Consider the following 22,947-nt stretch of genomic DNA (forward strand, 5'->3'; position numbering starts at 1 on the left):
AGGAGAGAGAAGGGGGGGGAGGAGAGAGAAGGGGGGGGGAGGAGAGAGAAGGGGGGGGAGGAGAGAGAAGGGGGGGGAGGAGAGAGAAGGGGGGGGAGGAGAGAGAAGGGGGGGGAGGAGAGAGAAGGGGGGGGAGGAGAGAGAAGGGGGGGGAGGAGAGAGAAGGGGGGGGAGGAGAGAGAAGGGGGGGAGGAGAGAGAAGGGGGGGGAGGAGAGAGAAGGGGGGGGAGGAGAGAGAAGGGGGGGGAGGAGAGAGAAGGGGGGGGAGGAGAGAGAAGGGGGGGGAGGAGAGAGAAGGGGGGGAGGAGAGAGAAGGGGGGGGAGGAGAGAGAAGGGGGGGGAGGAGAGAGAAGGGGGGGGAGGAGAGAGAAGGGGGGGGAGGAGAGAGAAGGGGGGGGAGGAGAGAGAAGGGGGGGGAGGAGAGAGAAGGGGGGGGAGGAGAGAGAAGGGGGGGGAGGAGAGAGAAGGGGGGGGAGGAGAGAGAAGGGGGGGGAGGAGAGAGAAGGGGGGGGAGGAGAGAGAAGGGGGGGGAGGAGAGAGAAGGGGGGGGAGGAGAGAGAAGGGGGGGGAGGAGAGAGAAGGGGGGGAGGAGAGAGAAGGGGGGGGAGGAGAGAGAAGGGGGGGGAGGAGAGAGAAGGGGGGGGAGGAGAGAGAAGGGGGGGGAGGAGAGAGAAGGGGGGGGAGGAGAGAGAAGGGGGGGGAGGAGAGAGAAGGGGGGGGAGGAGAGAGAAGGGGGGGGAGGAGAGAGAAGGGGGGGGAGGAGAGAGAAGGGGGGGGAGGAGAGAGAAGGGGGGGAGGAGAGAGAAGGGGGGGGAGGAGAGAGAAGGGGGGGGAGGAGAGAGAAGGGGGGGGAGGAGAGAGAAGGGGGGGGAGGAGAGAGAAGGGGGGGGAGGAGAGAGAAGGGGGGGGAGGAGAGAGAAGGGGGGGGAGGAGAGAGAAGGGGGGGGAGGAGAGAGAAGGGGGGGGAGGAGAGAGAAGGGGGGGGAGGAGAGAGAAGGGGGGGGAGGAGAGAGAAGGGGGGGGAGGAGAGAGAAGGGGGGGGAGGAGAGAGAAGGGGGGGGAGGAGAGAGAAGGGGGGGGAGGAGAGAGAAGGGGGGGGAGGAGAGAGAAGGGGGGGGAGGAGAGAGAAGGGGGGGGAGGAGAGAGAAGGGGGGGGAGGAGAGAGAAGGGGGGGGAGGAGAGAGAAGGGGGGGGAGGAGAGAGAAGGGGGGGGAGGAGAGAGAAGGGGGGGGAGGAGAGAGAAGGGGGGGGAGGAGAGAGAAGGGGGGGAGAGGAGAGAGAAGGGGGGGGGAGGAGAGAGAAGGGGGGGGAGGAGAGAGAAGGGGGGGGAGGAGAGAGAAGGGGGGGGAGGAGAGAGAAGGGGGGGGGGAGGAGAGAGAAGGGGGGGGAGGAGAGAGAAGGGGGGGGGAGGAGAGAGAAGGGGGGGGGAGGAGAGAGAAGGGGGGGGAGGAGAGAGAAGGGGGGGGAGGAGAGAGAAGGGGGGGGAGGAGAGAGAAGGGGGGGGAGGAGAGAGAAGGGGGGGGAGGAGAGAGAAGGGGGGGGGAGGAGAGAGAAGGGGGGGAGGAGAGAGAAGGGGGGGGAGGAGAGAGAAGGGGGGGAGGAGAGAGAAGGGGGGGGAGGAGAGAGAAGGGGGGGGAGGAGAGAGAAGGGGGGGGAGGAGAGAGAAGGGGGGGGGAGGAGAGAGAAGGGGGGGGGAGGAGAGAGAAGGGGGGGGAGGAGAGAGAAGGGGGGGGAGGAGAGAGAAGGGGGGGGAGGAGAGAGAAGGGGGGGAGGAGAGAGAAGGGGGGGAGGAGAGAGAAGGGGGGGGAGGAGAGGAGAGAGAAGTCGGGGGGGGAGGAGAGAGAAGTCGGGGGGGGGGGAGGAGGAGAGAAGTGGGGGGGGGGAAGAAGGAGAGAGAAGTGGGGGGGGGGGAGAAGGAGAGAGAAGTGGGGGGGGGGGAAGAAGGAGAGAGAAGTGGGGGGGAGGGGAAGAAGGAGAGAGAAGTGGGGGGGGGGGAAGAAGGAGAGAGAAGTGGGGGGGGGGGGGGGGGGGAAGAGAGATTCATATTACAGGCTGGTGAACCTTCATCTGAGGTCCTTTGTTTTCTATGTAACAGAAGTTGTTTATCTTGGTATGTTCTTCCTTTACTTTAAAAGGATTTTCTCAAGTCTCCCACAACTTTGTTATGGACAATTCCTTTGGAAGGCAGGAATGAAGCTCTTCTCCCAGTTGGGCACTCAAGGTTTGAAACCATCAATTTTTCACCTACTTCACCTCAGCACCCAGCTCATGTTCTCCCACCACCCACTAATTAAGCTCCAGTGAGCTGCTTTCAACCACACCCCCAGCCACCCAAAGCCCAGTCACCACAATGCCTGCCAGTGTGGTAAGTCCTCCATTCTCCATTGATCAGCTCTACTTGATTGAACTTAACAGTCCAACTTGATTTCTTCTTCACCTGCCTCCACCCATTGCCAAGACTACCCAGATGTAACCTAGAACACCTTGAAGAGGCGAGGAGGAAATATTGTCGCTCTTTCCATATTGTCCTTGAGCAATATCATCTTCAGGTGAAGACTTGGCTCTTCAACTTCCATGCTCTGCCACCCCTCAACCCTACAAAGCATTAAACAGATCAGAGACAGCTAGAGATTTTGACTGCTGGCTCATCAAGTCCTCAGAGATCACATCAAGACAAAATCTCTTGCTCATAGCCTTGGGGTTAGGGAGTCTTCAGGCAATCGAACTGAAGTAGGGCAGGCTTGTGTCCTATTGAGTAAACTTTCACATCTGACAACAAAGCAGATTGCAACATTACCTATTTTTGGACTGTGTGTCGAGGTTCTGGGCTTATCCTTTAGGCCTTCTTGATGGCTCAGAGCTCTCCTGAGCCAGCTAATTTTCAGAAACACACCCTCAGGCCCTATACCAGCCACCAGACTGGCCTTTGTAAAACAGCCCCACCTGGTGAACACAATCAGCCTCACCGTGTGTGTAACCTTCTGGAAAAACCTCAAAAAACAAATTAAACCTTTCCAATCTCTTAAAACACTGACTTGGCAGATTCCTGTCTAAGGGATGGATATTTGAAACCAAAAATAAAAAAAAATCAACATTATGCATTTGAAGCAAACAGATTTTGGGATGGACAATTTCACAAATTAAAGAGGTTCTGGGAATAATGGAAGCTGATTTCAGACACATTGATAAGTTTATGATAGTGATTCATTGAGGCAGGGCCTTGCATTCTGGAACAGGCCCCATCTGAAAGGAACTTTCAACAGCAAGTAATTCAACAGCACTGGATAGTTTAAAGGATGTTATAAATCATTTAAAATATTCAGAATCATCTTCCATGTAAAGAGAACTAGACCTACTGTAAGAAAAACAGAGGAAATATATTGTAAAATATTCCATACATTAAAAGCCACAAAGTATTCCAATAAGTTAGAGAATTCCCATTAAATATTTCTCAAAATGAGCTCGAGTGCTCAAATCCCATTTGGAATTGAAGTTGAGCAAAGGGAGAATCAGAGAGAAAAAGGCTGGGTTAAGATTTAGTACCAAATGAATCCTTCACCTAGTTCCTAGTTTAGACTTTCAGGTTGGTTCTATCAACACATCATTAGAATCATAGGTCCATGCACTCGAGTCAGATGACCCTCTAACTGGTGTGGTTGCCCATGGAGACAGCCGGGTGCAGAGCTTGAGGGAAGGGGGTCATATACATGGGAGGTGGCACCATAGCTGCACTGTATCCTTGGGTTGCTGTGGGCTCAGGTAACATCAGAGCACCGGGAGACAGGTGGAGTGGACTCCCCTCAGGAATCTGTACATCGTTCTCTTCCATACACGGTAGAGTCATCCTCTTCCCTTTCTGTCGTCTATTGCAAAACCAAACTCTGATCACCTACAGAAAAGTCAGAAAAAAAAAAAAGATCAGTCTCAAGAAGGATCAGCGAGCCAAATGTTTTTTATTTTAACCCAGTCACCATTACTCAGACTTGCTTTCGATTCCAGATTGGTTAACTGAACTCAAACTGTGCTTGGATTTGAGCCCTTCGTCTCAGAGCAATCTCCTGGCGTGGTGGGTTCCTAATTCACTGGCATTACCACTGTGCCATCGCCTCCAGGAGCATAAGTTTTAAGGTGGAGGTTTTTCAGCACCTTGAGCCTGCTCTGCCATTTACAAAGCAATGGCTAACTGCTGTCTCATCTCACTCCTATCTGCTCCTCTGGAGTCTTTGGTTATCAAGATTTTGATTGGATGAGCAAGTCCAGAGACCCAGCCTACATTGCACTCTGATCATGTATGAACAGCCCTTAGAACAAAAATGGCCCATCAAGTCAGTCTGAAATGGGCGGTGCCAAACTTAACGTGCCCTAGTTCTGGATTCCTCCCCACGACAGAAAATATCCTCTGCACATCCGTTAAGTTATCCATGACACCCATTTCCCCTTCTTGAACAATTCCTTTTGGAGTAAACATCAGCAGCTGATTTGCCTCAAATCACTTGCTGCATCTACATACTAACTGCATTTTGCAAGAACCAGAGCACACATCTCCTGTACCTGTATTAGAGCTTTTCCATTCTCCCTGCCAAACCTCTCAATTTCACTCTCCACATGCCAAATTCTTGCCAAACCTTACAATCTATCTTCAATTGTTTACAGACACATGCCCTCTCCGGAATTTTCCAATTTACTTTTTGCAGCCCCCCCCCCTCCCTCAATTGATTTAGTAACCACACAATCTGCCTCCTTCATCCAAGTCATTGCTAGTGATTGTAAGGAGTGGAGACCGTGGCATTGGTTCATATGCACTCCATCAGTAACAGCTTGCCAATCTGAAAATGACCCATTCATCCTTACACTTTTTTTAAAAAAAAAGTCAGTCAGTCCTCTGTACAGGTTAGAACTTTGAAAAGTGTTTTGAAACCTTTGGGAACCTTAGCAAGTGCTTTTTGGAAACTTAAGTACACCGCATCTACAGGGTCCCCTTTAATCAACTGTCCTGGTTATTTCCTCAGGGAAAAAAAAAAGGTCTCTACTATATTCAAACACTATTTCCCTTTTATACACCAATGTTGACACTGCCTGATTCCTTCAACATATTTTAGTTGTTCTGCTACAGCCTACTGTATGATGATTGCCAGTGTTTTACCCCATGACTGACATTAGCCCAACTTATTGTAGTTACTGGTTTTCCATCTGTTTTCTTGACTAGAGGCATTACACTTATCAATTTCTAATCAGCTGAGACTGTTTGGTTTGCTGAGCATTGAGGAAATTCATCTTCATAATTTAAGATTCCTACAGTACTTGGCTTTTATACAAAATTAACAATTCGATAGGTTTAATTCAATCAAATTTTGTTAGGTTTGGGAAGAGCTAAAAATGGCTGCTGAAGCCAGTCAGCATACACAAATAACTGAAGGGCAAAACATAGGAAGGGCGCATCTATCCAGTAATACAGGAACAAGGACTAAAAAAAAAAAAACAGCCTCTGCTTAATCTCAAAGCTTCTTGTTTTCTTTAAAAATAAAAGTCCATCTGACCCTAACTTGCCTACGTTCGGCTCAATTACATACAAAGACAATACAACAGTTGCTTTCAGTGTTTAGATACTCCAAAAAGGTGGACAAAGACACCAACGTCCACGTACGCATCCAGTACCTAGGCATCAGCTCTGGTCAGAAACCAAGTACTGGCTCAGATTTTAAATTGCCCAGTCTTTGCAAACCACTGCCCTATCTCCCAGGCGGAGTTGTCACTAGGAGAAAGTGAGGACTGCAGATGCTGGAGACCAGAATTGAAACGTGTGGTGCTGGAAAACACAGCAGGCCAGGCAGCATCCAAGGAGCAGGAGAATCGACGTTTCGGGCATAAGCCCTTCTTCAGGAATGAGGCTGGTGTGCCAAGCGGGCTGAGATAAAAGGTGGGGGGTGCTGGGAATACGATAGGTGGAAGGAGGTGAGGGTGAAAGTGATAGTCCAGAGAGGGGGGTGGGGGCGGAGAGGTCAGGAAGAAGATTGCAGGTCAAGAGGGCGGTGCTGAATCCAGAGGTTGGGACTGAGATAAGGTGGGTGGAGGGAAAATGAGGAACTGGAGAAATCTACATTCATCCAGTGTGGTTGGAGGGTTCCTAGGCAGAAGATGAGGCGCTCTTCCTCCAAGCGTCGTGTGGTCAGGGTCTGGCGATGGAGGCGGCCAAGGACCTGCATGTCCTTGGCGGAGTGGGAGGGGCAGTTGGGTTGGTTGGTGCAGGTGTCCCAGAGGTGTTCCCTGAAACGTTCCGCAAGTAGGCAGCCTGGCTCCCCAATGTAGAGGAGACCACATCGGGTGCAGCAGATACAGTAAATGATGTGTGTGGAGGTGCAGGTGAATTTGTGGCGGATATGGAATGATCCCTTGGGGCCTTGGAGGGAGGTGAGAGGGGAGGCGTGGGCGCAAGTTTTGCATTTCTTGTGGTTGCAGGGGAAGGTGCTGGGAGTGGAGGTTGGGTTGGTGGGGGGTGTGGACCTGACGAGGGAGTCACGGAGGGAGTGGTCTTTTCCGAATGCTGATAGGGGAGGGGAGGGAAATATATCCCTGGTGGTCGGGTCTGTCTGGAGGTGGCGGAAATGACGGAGGATGATACGATGTATCTGGAGGTTGGTGGGGTGGTAGGTGAGGACCAGTGGGGTTCTGTCCTGGTGGCGATTGGAGGGGCGGGGGTCAAGGGCGGAGGAGCGGGAAGTGGAGGAGATGCGGTGGAGAGCATCGTCAACCATGTCTGGGGGGAAATTGCAGTCTTTGAAGAAGGAGGCCATTTGGGTAGTTCGGTAGTGGAACTGGTCCTCCTGGGAGCAGATGCGGCGGAGGCAAAGGAATTGGGAATTTGGGATGGGGCTTTTACAGGGGGCAGGGTGGGAGGAGGTGTAGTCTAGGTAGCTGTGGGAGTCGGTCGGTTTGTAGTAAATGTCTGTGTTGAGTCGGTCGCCCGAGATAGAAATGGAGGTGTCTAGGAAGGGGAGGGAGGAGTCGGAGATGGTCCAGGTAAATTTGAGGTCGGGGTGGAAGGTGTTGGTGAAGTGGATGAACTGTTCAACCTCCTTGTGGGAGCATGAGGTAGCGCCAATACAATCAATCATCGATGTAGTGGAGGAAAAGGTGGGGGGTGGTGCCAGTGTAGCTGCGGAAGATGGACTGTTCCACATATCCTACGAAGAGGCAGGCATAGCTGGGGCCCATGCGGGTGCCCATGGCTACTTATTTGGTTTGGAGGAAGTGGGAGGATTGGAAAGAGAAGTTGTTGAGTGCGGACCAGTTCAGTCAGTCGAAGGAGGGTGTGTCAATGGAAGGGTACTGGTTGGGTCAGCGGGAGAGGAAGAAGCGGAGGGCTTTGAGGCCTTCGTGATGGGGGATGGAAGTGTATAGAGACTGGATGTCCAGGGTGAAGATAAGGCGTTGGGGACCGGGGAAGTGAATCATGGAGGTGGAGGGCGTGGGTGGTGTCCCGAATGTAGATGGGGAGTTCTTGGACTAAGGGGGACAGGACCGTGTCGAGGTATGCAGAGATGAGTTCGGTGGGGCAGGAGCAGGCTGAGACAATGGGTCGGCCGGGGCAGTCAGGTTTGTGGATTTTGGGCAGGAGGTAGAAACGGGCGGTGCGGGGTAGTGGGACTATGAGGTTGGAGGCGGTGGATGGGAGATCCCCTGAGGTGATGAGTTGTCACTACCCAGATCCATGCTCATTACCAGAGCTCCTTTCAAAAGCCTCTATCCGGTTTCTACCTGTTCCATAACAAACAGCCTTTATCAAAATCGCAAATATACTCTTAACTATAAACCTTTCCTCTCAAGTAGATAAGTAGTACCTGTCTGGTTCCATTTGCATTGATCAAGTCCGAACTAAAAGAATTACTGTATGGGTTTCTCTTCCCATTTCTATACCATTTTCGCCATTTCCCCCATGAGTCCATGTGATAATCCTCAATGACATCTAGAAGCCCAGAGTGATGTGATAATAAAGGCGTGCTGTTACGTAGCATTTTTCACAAACACAGGATAGCCCTATTGCTTTGCAGCCAAACTTCTGAAAGAATGCAACATGGTAAGGAGGCTGCGAACTAGGCAGTACCACCATTTTGGTACCAGCACCTTTTCAAATTCCTACACATCACTTAAATCTCTCCCAACCCTGCAACAATGATCAAGGCTGCTTCAATCCTGGCCTCTTCCACACAAGATTCCCAGAAGCTCTGAGAACACAGATTCCAGTTTCCTCCCTAAACCAATCCAGCTCTTTACGATTAAAGACAGAATCTGTCAAATTGTTGCATTTGGCCAGGGCTTATGAACTGTCCCAATATCTGTAGCCCATCACCAAACGTTTGGCAATGGGTTACAGATAATATCCCTGAAGTGTGTACACATTTGAAAATGCAATAAAAGCTGGTCATTAAATAAGCAAATCACTCACCTCTTTGTCTAAGCAGAGATCTTCAGCAATCTGGGAGATCTCCTCACTGGTAGGCTTAGGACACTTCATGAAGTAGGTCTCCAAGTTTCTCTTCACACCGTTCTCAATACTGGTTCTTCTCTTTCGTTTCCTTGACTGATCCAGAACCTGCTCCATGTTACAAATCTAGGGAAAATGAGCAATTATTACATTTGGGACTTTTGAATGCAAAGACGAAATAATACACACACACACACACACTTACCTTCCCCCACTGGCTGGGCCAGCATTTACTGCTCAGGTGTTGCCCTTGAGAAGGTGATGGTGAGCCACTACAGCTCATACAGACCCACAAAGCTCCCTCGGAAGGGAATTTCAGGATATTGACCCAGCACTTATATTTCCAAGTCAAGATGGTGAATGATTTCAAAGGGAATTTGTAGGTGGTGGTGTTCCCATGTATCTGCTGCCCTTGCCCTTCTAGAAGAAAGTGGTCATGGGTTTGGAAGGTGCTGCCCGAGGATCCTTGGTGAATTTCTGCAGTGCAGCTTGTAGACAGTAACACTTATCTGAGTGGATGTAGTGCCAAATAGACTTTGTCCTGGATGGTGTCAAGTTTAGAGTGTTGTTGGAGCTGCACTCATCCAGGCAAGTGGGGAATATTCCATCACACTGCTGACTTGTACCTTTAGATGGTGGACCAGCTTTGGGGAGTCACTCCCCGCAGTATCCCCAGTCTCTGACCTGGTCTTGTAGCCACCGTGTTTATGTGGTGAGTCCAGTTGAGTTTCTGGTCAATAGTAAGCGCAAAGATGAGATTGATAGTGGGAGATTCAGTGATGGCAACACCATTGATCAAGGGACAGTGGTTAGATAGTCTCTTATCTAAGCAATCTCCCGGAGGTAACAGTGGCTGATGGACCTGAACTTAAGGGAATTTATATTTGCCAAGAATTGGTGTTGGAGAGACCGTTAGGTCTGAAGGTTGATAAGTCCCTGGGGCCTGATGGTCTACATCCCAGGATACTGAAGGAGGTGGCTCGAGAAATCGTGGATGCGTTGGTGATTATTTTCCAGAGTTGGATAGATTCGGGATCAGTTCCTGCAGATTGGAGGGTGGCTAATGTTGTACCACTTAAGAAATGTAGGAGAGAGAAAGCAGGAAATTATAGACCAGTTAGTCTGACCTCAGCGGTGGGAAAGATGCCGGAGTCTATTATGAAAGGATGAAATTACGACACATCTGGATAGTAGTAACAGGATAGGTCAGAGTCAGCATGGATTTATGAGGGGGAAATCATGCTTGACTATTCTTCTGGAATTTTTGAGGATATAACTGAAGATGGAAGAGGGAGATCCAGTAGATGTAATGTACCTGGACTTTCAGAAAGCTTTTGATAAAGTCCCACATAGGAGGTTAGTGAGCAAAATTAGGGTGCATGGTATTGGGGGCAAAGTACTAACTTGGATTGAAAGTTGGTTGCCTGACAGGAAACAAAGTTTATTTCCTGTGTCCAGAGGACACAGGAAACAAAGCTCCATTTCAGAATGGCAGACAGTGGCCAGTGGGGTTTGCAGGGATCAGTGCTGGGACCGCAGCTTTTTACAATATAGGTTAATGATACAGAAGATGGTATTAGTAATAACATTAGCAAATTTGTTGATGATACTAAGCTGGGTGGCATGCTGGCCTTCATAAGAGGTTGAATATAGAAGCAAAGAGGTTCTTCTGCAGCTGTACAGGGCCCTGGTGAGACCACACCTGGAGTAGTGTGTGCAGTTCTGGTCTCCAAATTTGAGGAAAGACATTCTGGCTATTGAGGGAGTGCAGCATAGGTTCACGAGGTCAATTCCTGGAATGGCTGGACTACCTTATGCTGAAAGACTGGAGCGACTGGGCTTTATTCCCTTGAGTTTAGAAGACTGAGAGGGGATCTGACTGAGACATACAAGATTATTAAAGGATTGGACACTCTGGAGGCAGGAAACATGTTTCCGCTGATGGGTGAGTGCCGAACCAGAGGACACAGCTTAAAAATACAGGGTAGACCATTTAGGACAGAGATGAGGAGAAACGTCTTCACCCAGAGAGTGGTGGCTGTGTGGAATGCTCTGCCCCAGAGGACAGTGGAGGCCCAATCTCTGGATTCATTTAAGAAAGAGTTGGATAGAGCTCTCAAGGATAGTGGAATCAAGGGTTATGGAGATAAGGCAGGAACAAGATACTGATTAAGGACGATCAGCCATGATCATATTGTATGGTGGCGCAGGCTCAAAGGGCAGAATGGCCTACTCCTGCACCTATTGTTTATTATCAGAGATGGTCATCACCTGGCATGTGTGGCACAAATGTTACTTACCACTTGTCAGGCCAAGCCTGGATATTGTCCAGATTTGGTTGCATTTGAACATTTGCAATTCTTCAGTTACTGAAGAATTGCAAATGGTGCTGAACATTGTGTAATCCCCACTTCTGACCTTATGATGGAGGGAAGGTCATTGATGAAGCAGCTGAAGATGGTTGCGCTGGGAGCACTACCCTGAAGAATTCCTGCAGAGATGACTGCCCAACCACAATTATCTATGTGCCAGATATGACTCCAACCAGCAGAGAGTTTGCCCCCTGATACCATATTTGTAAAGGCTCCATGATGCCACACTCTGAATGCAGCCTTGATGTCAAGGGACTGTCACTCTCACCTCACTTGTTGTCCATGTTTGAACTGAGGCTGTAATGAGGTCAGGTGCTGAGTGGATGTCACTGAGCAGGTGCTGCTTGATAATATTGTTGATGACACCTTCCATCACTTTACTGATGGAGTAGTATTTGACCAGGTTGGATTTGGCCTGCTTTTTATGTAAAGGTGATACCTGGGCAATTTTCCTGGGTAGCTGCCAGTGTTGTAACTGTACTAGAACAGCTTGGCTCAGGGAGCAGCAAGTTCTGGAGCACAAGTCTTCAATACTATTACTGGAATGTTGTCAGGGCCAATTGCCTTTGCAGTATACAGTGTCTCCAACCATTTGATATTATGAGGAGTGAACCAAATTGGTTGAAGACTGGTATGTATAATGCTAGGGGACCACTGGAGGAGGATTGATCTACTCAGGACTTGTAGCTGAAGATTGCTTCAGCCTTATCTTTTGCATTGACATTCTTGCCTCTTACATCAATGAGAGTAGGAATATTTGTGAATCCTCCACCTCCAAGTTGCCCACCACCATTCACACCTGGATGCGACAGGACAGCAGAGCTTAGATCGGATCCATTTATTGTGGGACCGTTTAGCTCTAATCACTTGCTGCTTGGCACTAAGTAGTGCTGTTTGGTACCTTCACCAGGCTTTCACCTCATTTTTAGGTATACATGGTGATGCTCCTGGCATGCCCTCCTGCACTCTCCATTGAGCCAGGCCTGGTCCCTTGGTTTGATGGTAATAGTCAAGCGTGTGTTGCTGGAAAAGCACAGCAGGTCAGGCAGCATCCGAAGACACAGGAGAATTGACATTTCAGGCAAATGCCCTTCATTAGGAATCAGGTAATAGTTGAGTGGGGGGGGACGGGGGGGTATGCCAGGCCATGAGGTTGCAGGTTGTATTAGTGTAGAATTCTGCTGCAGTTAGTGCCCCACAGCACATCATGGATGGCATTCAAAGCCTATCCCATTTGGTATATTGGTAGTTTGGTGTGGTAAACCTGTTCCAACTTTAATAAAGACTGCAAGCTTGGAGTCCAACATTTTGCCAAATGCACCAGCTGAGGAGAATGCCAAACCATTGCTTCAGAGAGTGAGGATAAGATACGGATGGATAATGAACATACAGACCAGGAAGTATCAGAATCTAAATACAGGTAATGAGTGCACTTGTTTTTAAACCAGTTTTCATGTGCACTTCAAATCACAGACAAACAACGTTATTGAAACAGGAATACATTATCACAATTCCCAAACACCTCACCAGGCAAGTTAAAACAAAATGCTGAAGAAACTGTCATTAAAGTGGGCAACAGAATCCATGTCGAGTCTTCAAACATTTCCAGAAAAGTCATTTGTAGAGACTCTGTCCTACCCAATCCAGAAGATACCTCGATAGCAGGGTGTTAAAACACTGAGAGGACACCTACCTCCTGCAGGCCGCCATTATTCTCCGCGTCATTCAGCCAACGCTGAAGTATTGGCTTCAACTTGCACATGTTTTTGAAACTCAACTGGAGTGCTTCAAACCTGCAGATGGTGGTCTGGCTGAACATCTTCCCTAGAACAGCAGAGGAAGGAGTTTTGTCACCAGGAGTATCAAGGTGTTAAGTGAGCAGTATTTTATTGGGGGGGGGGGGGGGGGGGGGGGGGGGAGAAAAAGAGAGAAGCGTGTACGCCTAGGCACCAGGAAGTGGCCCTTTCACTGACAGCTCAACCTAATACTAAAGTATGTGCAAACGTGTACGTTTACACAGAAATGATTCATATATATTAACTGGCCTTACAATATTCTCTGGTTCAGACCAGTAAGGGACAGAAGGGAAAGAAATTGCTATCTGAACTGCTATCCCTTCCCTCGAGAGAGAGAGAGAGAGAGAGTGAATGTCGATGTCAGGCGAGGATGAAAACCACCTCATTGCAGCTCCCATCTGAACACACATCAGAACAAAAACTGGGAACAGGGAAGTGGTCACACAGATCCAAGCCTGAACTGCCTTTCAGCAGGATTAATTAATTAAAATGAACAGTCCTACTGTTCCACCCAGGGGTGGGGTGGGAAGATAGGACAGCATAGTGAACACTTGCAACCACATCTAGACCACAGTACAGAAAGGTCTCATCTCAGTCCGATATGCTGGCCAATCCCTTATCCCGAATCCTTGCCCACTAGTTTGTTAATCACCAGCCAGTGAACAGCTGGATCTCCCTTGTCATGTCCCCTCAATGTTACGTCCCAATTAGATCACCTCTCACTCTAAACTCTGGAGTGTACAAGGCCACTAGATTCCATCTCTCCTCCCCTCAGGAGGACCTTACCCAATGAACCTTCCATAGGCACCTACCAAACAGACCCTTCACCAGACACGTCCAGTACTCTGGTACGGTCTTACCTAAAACCTGCAGAACAAATAGCAAGACTCCCTTACTCCTGCACGCCCTATCAATGCAAATAAGGCTAACATCCTATTGGCCTTATACACAACCAGACAGTCTATGAGTCAGACATATATAGCACAGACAGACTCTCCAGTCCAACTCATCCATGCCAACCAAATATCCCAAACTAATCTAGTTCCATTTGCCAGCATTTGGCCCATATTCCTCTAAACCTTTCCTATTCCTGTAATTGCCTTTTAAATGTAATTATATCAGCCTCCATCACTTCTTCTGATCGCACCACTGAACAAATTGCCCCTCAGTCTTTTTAAATCTTGCCTCTTCCCACCTTAAACCTATGCCCTCTAGTTTTGGACTCCCCTATCCTAGAGAAATAAAAAAAAAAGCGCTTGGCTATTCACCCTATCCATGCCCCTCATGATTTTATAAACTTCTATAAGGTCACCCCTCAGGCTCTGATGCTCCAGGAAAAACAGCCCCAGCCTGTTCAACCTCTCCTTGTAGCTCAAACCCTCCAATCCTGGCAACATCCTTGTAAATCTTTTCAGAATCCATTCAAGTAGAGCTTTTACTTCTTCCAACTAAAAGTGAATAATTTCTCCACATTATCCTTCCCCTTCCCATGGATAGGGTAAATAGACAAGATCTTTCCTTGGGGTGGGGAGTCCAAAAGTAGAGGGCATAGGTTATGGGTGAGAGGGGAAAATAGATTTATAAAAAAGGACCAGAGGGGCAACTTGTTCCCGCAGAGGGTGGTACATGTATGGAATGAGCTGCCAGAGGAAGTGGAGGAGGCTGGTACAATTACAACATTTAAAAAGACACCTGGATGGGTATACAAATAGGAAGAGATTAGATAGACATGGGCCAGGTGCTGGCAGGTGGGACTAGATTTATTTAGGATATCTGGTCAGCATGGACAAGTTGGACCAGAGGTATTTCTGTGCTGTACATCTGTGGCTCTAAGACATCTTTCCATAGTGTTTTCACAATGAAACAATCACAACAAGTGACTTTAAATTCAGGACTAAATTGTCTGCATCTCTGGTCTAATCATCTTTGCCCTGGTGCACCCAAGGACTATACTTGGCCCTTACGTCAATAAATTACAGAATTGCCAAAAAAAGGTCAACAATTCATTTGAAATATTTCTCAAACAGCTGGCAACCATAAATTAAAAGGGTGAAATCAGTCCATCCAGTCTGCTCTACCAGAGCTCATCTCTGATTGGATAACCCTCAACTCCACTCTCTTGCCTTTCCCCGATAAACCTTCGATGCCCTTCCCGATTACAAACCAGCTTTTAATACATTTGTACTGGCAAATTGTACACTGAACAATGTTTTCCACGGTACATCAAGGATTTACAGAAAGCCTTTGATAAGCTTCCAGACTTCTGACTAATGGCAGAGATAAAGATTCCAGGATGGAAAAAGGACATATGACTGGTTGGTTCTCAAATGCAGGAAGTTAGAGAAACACTGGTTTTCCAAGATGATTTCCAAGTATGAAAATGATTTACTGAGAGACTTGAAGCAGAAGAGGGCGACTACAGAAAGGGACAATGCACTCAGCTTCAGATCTACCTGGTAACTGGACCAACAGGGGGCAACATAACCCACGAGGAACACGATGGGTGGGTGGGACGATGGGGGGGGCAGGACATTGGTATCCAACTGTAGGAACAGATGGACAGATCACAACCAGACATCACAACTTTTCATGGAATCCATAACTTTAGCATAAAACCAGCCTGTTTGCCAGATGGTTTAGAAAGAGTTTGTTTCTCTCTCTCACTTTTACACAGCAATCTCCCCATAACAGGGTACTATCGCAGCAAGTCCCAACAGGTCCTTAGAGCCAGGGAAGGAGCTGAGAAGTGAATATAGATCGGCAGGTAGGGAGCTGACAGCAGTTGGTACAAGTCAGGATTAGTGGGCCTATGTTTTGAATGAAGTTAGGGTTAGACGGCAGGTGGTGGTATGTCAGCCAAAAAGGTTAAATAGATGGTGTCAACAGGAACAAACAGAAAGTGCTGGAATCTAAGAAGGTGGTCAGGAAAAGCCAGGGAACTATAGCCTGACATGTTGGAGGGAATCCTGATGGACAGGGTTTACACGAATTTGGAAAGGCAAGGATGATTAGCGATAGTCAACTTAGCTTTGTGCACAGGAAATCATGTCTAACGAATGTGATTGAGTTTTTTTGAAGTGATAACAAAGAGGATAATGGGGGCAGAGTGGTGGACGTGATCTATATGGACTTAGTTAAGTCATTCAACAAAATTCTCACGAGAGACTGGTTAGCAAGGTTAGGTCTCATGAAATACATGGAGAATTAGCCATTTGGATACAGAACAGGCCTGAAGGTAGAAGACAGAGGGTGGTGGTGGAGGGTTACTTTCAGACTGGAGGCCTGTGACCAGTGGTTTGCCACAAGGATCGGTGCTGGGCTCACTGCTTTGTCATTTATATAAATGTGGATGTGAACATAGGAGGTATTGCTAATAGGTTTGCAGATGACACCAAACCTGGAGATGTAGTGGACAGCAAAGAAAGTCACCTCAGATTACAACAGTATCTTGATCCGATGGGCGGAGTGGCAGTACCTTTCAGCTTCGACATTCTCGGGAAAACAGCCCCATCCTAATCAGCCTCTCCTTCAGCTCACACCCTCCAACCATGGCAACGTTCTTATAAATCTTTTCAAATGTTACAACTTCCTTCTGATAGGAAGTAGACCAGAATTGCACACACTATTCCAAAAGTGGCCTAATCAACATCCTGTACAGCTCAACACACCTCTATTCTCCTATACTCAATGCTCTGACCAATAGAGAAGTCATTAGGGACATTCAAGCCCCTGCTGGACACGCACATGGACACCCGTGAATTCAGGGGTGTGCAGGTTATTTTACATTAGGATTAATCGGCACAACAGTGTTTTCTGTGCTGTGCTTTTCTACGTTCTATACCAAATGTCTTCCTCACTATCCTATCTACGTGCAACACAACTTTCAGGATGCATCTGGATGGGTATATGAGTAGGAAGGGTTGAGAGGGATGTGGGCAAAGTGCTCACAAATTGGGCTAGATTGTTAGGATACCTGGTCAGCATGGACCAGTTGGACCGAGGGGTCTGTCTCTGTGCTGTACATCTCTATGACCCTATTATTGGGGAAAAGAAAGAAAAGTCAACATTGAGTTGACTCACTATCACTTCAAATATTTGACATCAGTGTCTCCTGTGTTTGATTCAAATATCCAGCATCTAAAATATTTTGCTCTTATAAAAAACAATGATAACAGGATATACAGTCAAATAACACCACATTCTTGATTGTTTGATTTGAAACATTTGCATGAAAATTAGTTTGCCCCACTCAGTGTCAGTACATACTCAGGACAGTGACCTGGGTGGCTGGACTATTGTCTAAGCAGACAGAGAATCTAACCCAGATTTGCTTTCTGAACCGAGGTCACAGCAGGAATACTATTATTCCCAAATGAATAGAGCATCACTTCAAACCAAACACTGAACAGCCATGTGGCTCAAATGATCATGAAGAATTGTAAATGTGAGCTCTATTCAAGCACACAATCTACATTAATACAGAGAGAAAACATTCAACTGGGTCAGTAAGCTAAGGCCCTGTTAGGCACAGGTTCCAGTAAAAAAATCACATGGAATTTCATATTCAATTTAAAAAAAGCCAGCTCCTTTGTCAAAGACTACTACAAAACCCACTATCAAAACATCTCATTGGTTGCTAGGAAGGCAAACTGCAACAACAGAAACTAAGAAACATCTTTAAGAATCATACACTGATACAGGAGGCTGTTTGATTCGTTGCATCTGAACTTGCTCTCGAGCTAGTTAATTGTCTCCACTGCCCAGTCTCTACAGCCTCACACAGCTCTGCTAACCTGCTTAGCCCTTCAAGTGTTCCTCAAATTCCTTCTGCAAGTTTTTCAAGTTGTTTTTAAATCCACTCTTCAGGTCGTGTCTTCCAGATCCCAACTCCCTAGGCAAACAAGTTATCACCTCAACTTGGAAAAATATTATCGTTCCTTCATTGTTGCTGCGTCAAAATCCTGGAATTATCTCCCTAACAGCATTGTGGGTCTACCTGCAGCAGGTGGACTGCAGCAGTTCGAGAAGACAGCTCACTACCACACATTCAGGGGCAACTAGAGATGGACAACAAACGCTGGCCCAGCCAGTGACCGTCACATCCCTTGAGTAATGGATAATCTCCTGATGCTCGTTAATTGGGCTCATTCTGTGCCCTTCAGTTATTGACACTTTAGTGAAAAACAATTTATGCTCGAGTTCTTCACAATTTGGGAGATCTTCATTAAATCTCTTGACTTAGTCTGCTTCAAGGAGAACCCTAGCTTCCAGTCCCTGAATGACGAGGATGATGAATGTAATAACATGCTCCACCAACAGCTAAATCTAGAGCCATTAAGTGGAGGGTCATGGATTCAATTCCAATTCGAACAAAAAGGGGAGGAAAAATAACCTAAGCAAATAAGTGAAGCCAAAAAACAGAATTGCTGGAGAAACTCAGCAGGTCTGACAGCATCTGGAGAGAAGGAATGGGAGTGAGAATGAGAAGAAATAACATTTCAGGTTCTGAAGTGTTACGGAACCTGAAATACTACCTGACCCATCTTTTGTCAGCAATTTTCGTTTGTCTGATTTGCAGCACCACAGGTTTTTGGTTTAGTCTCCAGTGAGCCGTGCCTGATCAGGCAAGAGGAACTCAGTGGGTAGACAGCTTGGTTAGATTACCCTCAACAGATAAAATGCGAGAGAGCACTTTCAAGTGCTGTAGTCCCAGTGTCCATATCGCTATAACCTCTGGGAATTTCATGAGCCACTGCTCAACAGCACAGAATCTGCAGCAATGATATCAGACCATCACCAGTAGGCCATTTCATTATCTGACCAAAATCCACTAGCATAGGAATACTGATGGTTCTATCATCTTCAAAATATTGTTCAAGTCCAAATTGCTCCATTCCCTTTCACCATTGAAACCAAAACATTCATCGCTTGGCAAGTTTCAACATGTGCTCGGCACCTACACAGGTCTCTAGGTGAGGCTCTCGGTATTTCAGGCTTTGCTGCCTGGCACCTCATCATTGTGGAAGCCATTATGACTCCGCTACCATAGGAACTGTTACCAAAGATTATTTCATTCTGATTCTGAATGGTATGATGGAACTTTTTGCAACACTGTTTAAGACAAGAGGCACTTCAAACAGTACAATTAGATAGAAAGGATAGCCTTATTTTGCTTTTGAGGGTTTCAGGAGAGTCCTACAAAAGTAGAGGAATTAGGAGAATTTCTCTAGGAGGATTGTAAATTGCTGGAACACCCTTCCCTTCCCCAGAGGCAGGGTCATTAAATGCATTCAAGGCAGAGGTGGTTTGTCTGACAAGGGGAGTCAAGAATCTAAAGGGATCCAGCCTAGAAAGGGAATGGAAAGGAGGCCATTGTCAAGAGTAGCCATTAGAGGAAATACATGGGGCTGAATGGCCTACTCCTGATTCAGTTTTTCGTACATAATCCTGACACTTGCAATTCTGCACAACGCGAGGGGTCAAAGTTCAACACTATATTCACCTGTTTCTTTCACCAGTCTCCCCCAACAACTTTCACCAGCTGCAACCTCCTTGATGCATTTTTTTTAAAAAAAAGATGATTCTTTTGAATTGACAAACTGTATCAACACATTTCTGAAAAAAAAAAATCACTGACCCGAACTAGTCACCATCCTAAGGTAAAGTTGGCAAGTTCAAAAGACATGTAACATTTTAAAACACCAGATCCGGTATCAAATCATAAAGTATTTGCCCCTGAAAATAGTGGCAATACACTGTTTAAAAGTACAGTACTAGTGGCTTTAAAAGCAAAATATCTCAATAAACAAAAATATCACTCCTTCAAAACACAAAGGGACACTCACCATAGAGATTTCCCAAAGCTAATCCAACATCAGCCTGTGTGAAGCCAAGTGTAATCCTCTTATGTTTCAATTCTTTGGCAAACTGTTCCATTTTCTCTTTGGTGGGGTACTCCTTTAAAAGATAAGAGGATGAAATTGGAGGGTCTGTTCATACAGCAAGAATTTAGATTATTGAAATAACATCCCACAGTGAATACAACCACTGCACTCAACCATGATCTTGGAATTACTGAATGACTGACAGAGTTCTCTAGTCAAACTCTTCAAAATATCCAGACATACCTCATGGGTTGGAACATCACATATGAATGAAAGATCAAACTTTTCAAAAACATTATAAAGTTAGGAGAGAGCAAGCAGGAGGCGGCCTGAAGGGTTTAGGATACTATTTTTTTAAAAAGGATATACTGGTGGAGCCCAAGCAACAGAAAAAAAAAACACATCAATCCTTAGAATACAAAGTTTGACACTGTTAGCCAGGGAATGCCTTTGAACATAGAGAGATAGAGAGTTACCTCCTCGCTGTCGCTGGATTGACCTTCCTCGCTCGTTGTCTCAGTGGAGCCAGTGTTGGACTGGACAGGCTGGCTGCTGTCGCTTTGCTGGGAGGGACTGGGGTACATCTGTGGGGGTGAGGGGAAGGGCCCATAGCTCTGACTGGGAAGCGGCCCTGAGGAGGTGGACGACGACGACGAGGAGGAGCCGGAGCTCGAGTTGCTGCTGGGGGCGGCCAGGGCCGGCTGCCAGAATGGGCCACCCCATCGGGGAGGGTAGGAAGGGCCCGGGGCGCTGGGTGAACTGTATCTCACCTCCTGGGGGTAACCTCTGCTCTCCTTCTCGGTTTTGACCTCCGGCCGGTTGATGTATCCTCCAGCTGCTGCCAGTTGGGAATGGTGCCCGCTTCCATGGCTTGGCACTGGCTCAGTACTAGGGAAGGGATACCAGTAACCAGAGTGAGAGACTGCTGCACAGTCCCCAAGGGGAGACTCAGAGTGGCCCCCATACTCCCCTTTCAGGGCTGGGAAAGGAAAGAGATACTGGGCCGAGAGACCATTGTAACCAGGTTTATAAAACTGGGCACCCACATCCTGGACAACCCCATTCCCAAAAGGTACCAGAGTTGGTCTCTCGGGAGACTGGATTGACCTGGCCCCATTAGCTCCCTGACCAGGGCTGACTGACATTCTATAAGCAAGCAGTCCAACACACACTAGCCACAAAAGCCCATCGTTGTAGAGGTCAACCCAACCTCAAACTTGCAGCTCATTGAGCCAGAGGAAGGGAAGGGTGGGTTCCACTTGACTGGGCAGTCTGATTGGATCAATGTGTTAATTGAAATCCTTCTTATTGGCGCTGGGTTGGCGGTAGGGGGGAAGGTGTAAATGAACTTGATGCTTTCCCCCAGTGATTGACAGTTGTTGCGGGGAGGGGGGGTAGCTTGGCTTTTATTTCAGCGGCTGCGAGCTACGAAAATACAAAGGGCAGGTTCAATCTAGATGTGATAGGTGGATGGATACTAACAGATTTTCCATCCCCCCCCCCCCCCATGAGCAAGAGACACAGTCCATTAACAGGGACATTATAAACTTAATCTCAGGAATTTAGCAAGGACACAAAGGCTCCTCATTGAAGGGAGGAGAGAAAACGGCCACATTCAATGTACTAATTTAGTTTAAATCACTATTTAAATCTTTCTCTGAATGTTAGCAAGTCAGATAAGAGCACATTGGGAATGAAGTAATGCTTCTTTCCTAGTGTGATGCCACAAGTTACACATTTCTTAAGATCTCTCTCTCTCTCTCCATGAGCCTTACACAAGGGTCTGAACACCCAACTCTCTCTCTTTTTGAAATCGTAAATAGATAATGGTATAATGGTGAGAGGGAAGACGGGTTGATTTATTTATGGGCCGCCTGTCGACAGGAACAGTGGGGGAGCAGCCTTGTAAGAGGCTGCAGGACAATTAATGAAAGCAGCCGCCTGAGCATTGTGTGCGGTTCCAGCGCTAATCCTTTGCACTTGGGGCCGCAGAGAGAATGGGGACTCCCGGGGCTTCACTTCCGACCAGAACTTCACCCCCATTTGCACAGTCCTCACATCAAGGCTCCAGTCAAACAACTTACAGAGAAAGGGGTTTCAGGGGAAAAAAAAACGGTTTGTAAACAGTGTGTGGAGCAGGCTGATCTGGACACCTTTTGGACTTGTGTTTCTTAGCTGTCATTTAAAAACAAAAATATTTTCGGTTATTTGGAGACAGAATTCTACCACTGTATCACAAAACCCCGCCCTGCCCCCAAAACAGTACCATTTATTGCACCGGGTTGGCCATAATCTCTCCTATTTATCAATCCCAAACTTGGCCAACTGGAAACTTCAGAGGTCTCTCATTTACCCCTCCCCCCGCCCCCCTCTTTACTTGGTCAACAATCTTATCTCTTACTTACTGGCCTTCTGTTTCGAAACTGAGTTTCACTTTTCCTCAACTTGACATGTGAGGGATTGTTTTTTGGACTGTTCAGAAAGAATTAGAAATTTGTACCCTTGTAGGATATTGATCTGCATGTGAGTGCTGACCCCGTTTGTGAGGTGCCATCAGCCTCTCCGGAGGATAAGAAAAATCCCATTTATATTATTTTGAAAAGCATCCTGGCTGCATCCTGACCAATATTCATCCCTCAGTCAATGTCACGCTTTACAGATTGCTACATTGACCTGCACAAGTCAGCCAGCCTGATTCTCTGCTTCTGGATTCGTGGTGCTGGAAGAGCACAGCAGTTCAGGCAGCATCCAAGGAGCTTGCAAGAAGGTTGCAAGGAACTTGATTCTCTGCTTGCAAGATGGGCTGCTGTCCAAATATGCTTCATTTTCCAGGACCATGTCTGTGGTCACATATTCCCCCATGGGCCTCAAAGTCACATTTTATAGGGCAACCTTGTGAAGTTTCATCACATTTTACTTTATTCGATGTGGGGATGTAAGAACTTTGGTAGGTAGAATAAATCCTTTTCTGCTGTTTTTTTTTAAGGATTCTGTTCACAATTCAACTGCTCTGTGTCCCTCATTACAACAGTGACATCCCTTCCAAGTCTTTTGCCCACCCCCTCGCCCCACGTCCTGACTTGACATGAGTTGCTTTCAGTGTAGTTAACCCATTTTCACCCACTCATCAACTCCATTATCACCTTTACTTCTTCCCTGACTTACTATCAACAATCCCTTTGTCTGTCTAAAGTTTCTGTTCTGTCTCTCTCTCTGGGCTCCGTCTCCAACTATCTGTACACTCCTTCCCTTCCCCCCCCCCCCCCCCCCATGTTGTCAAGATAAATCCCACTTTTGCCCAAATGCTATCAGAATTGTCACTGGACTTCAAATATTACCTCTATGCCTCTCCCCACAGATACTGCCAGATCTGTTGAGTTTCCCCAGCAATTTCTGTTTTCGTTTCAGATTGC

At 47.3% G+C, this 22,947-nt stretch overlaps 1 protein-coding gene across 1 annotated transcript; it reads right to left on the bottom strand.

Annotated features, from left to right (window-relative positions):
* Positions 1-3,643: 3,643 nt before the first annotated feature.
* LOC122564647 (POU domain, class 5, transcription factor 1.1-like) lies at positions 3,644-20,679 on the bottom strand. Its single transcript, XM_043719737.2, has 5 exons — positions 20,011-20,679; positions 19,496-19,607; positions 12,548-12,678; positions 8,444-8,608; positions 3,644-3,889 (listed from the first exon to the last, which is right to left on the bottom strand). The coding sequence occupies exons 1-5, from the start codon at positions 20,677-20,679 to the stop codon at positions 3,644-3,646; spliced, it is 1,323 nt and encodes a 440-aa protein (XP_043575672.1).
* Positions 20,680-22,947: the final 2,268 nt, after the last annotated feature.

Source organism: Chiloscyllium plagiosum, unplaced genomic scaffold (genome assembly GCF_037043375.1).
Source record: "Chiloscyllium plagiosum isolate Xiang-an unplaced genomic scaffold, Cpla_swu_hap1 HiC_scaffold_21, whole genome shotgun sequence".
NCBI lineage: Eukaryota > Metazoa > Chordata > Chondrichthyes > Orectolobiformes > Hemiscylliidae > Chiloscyllium > Chiloscyllium plagiosum.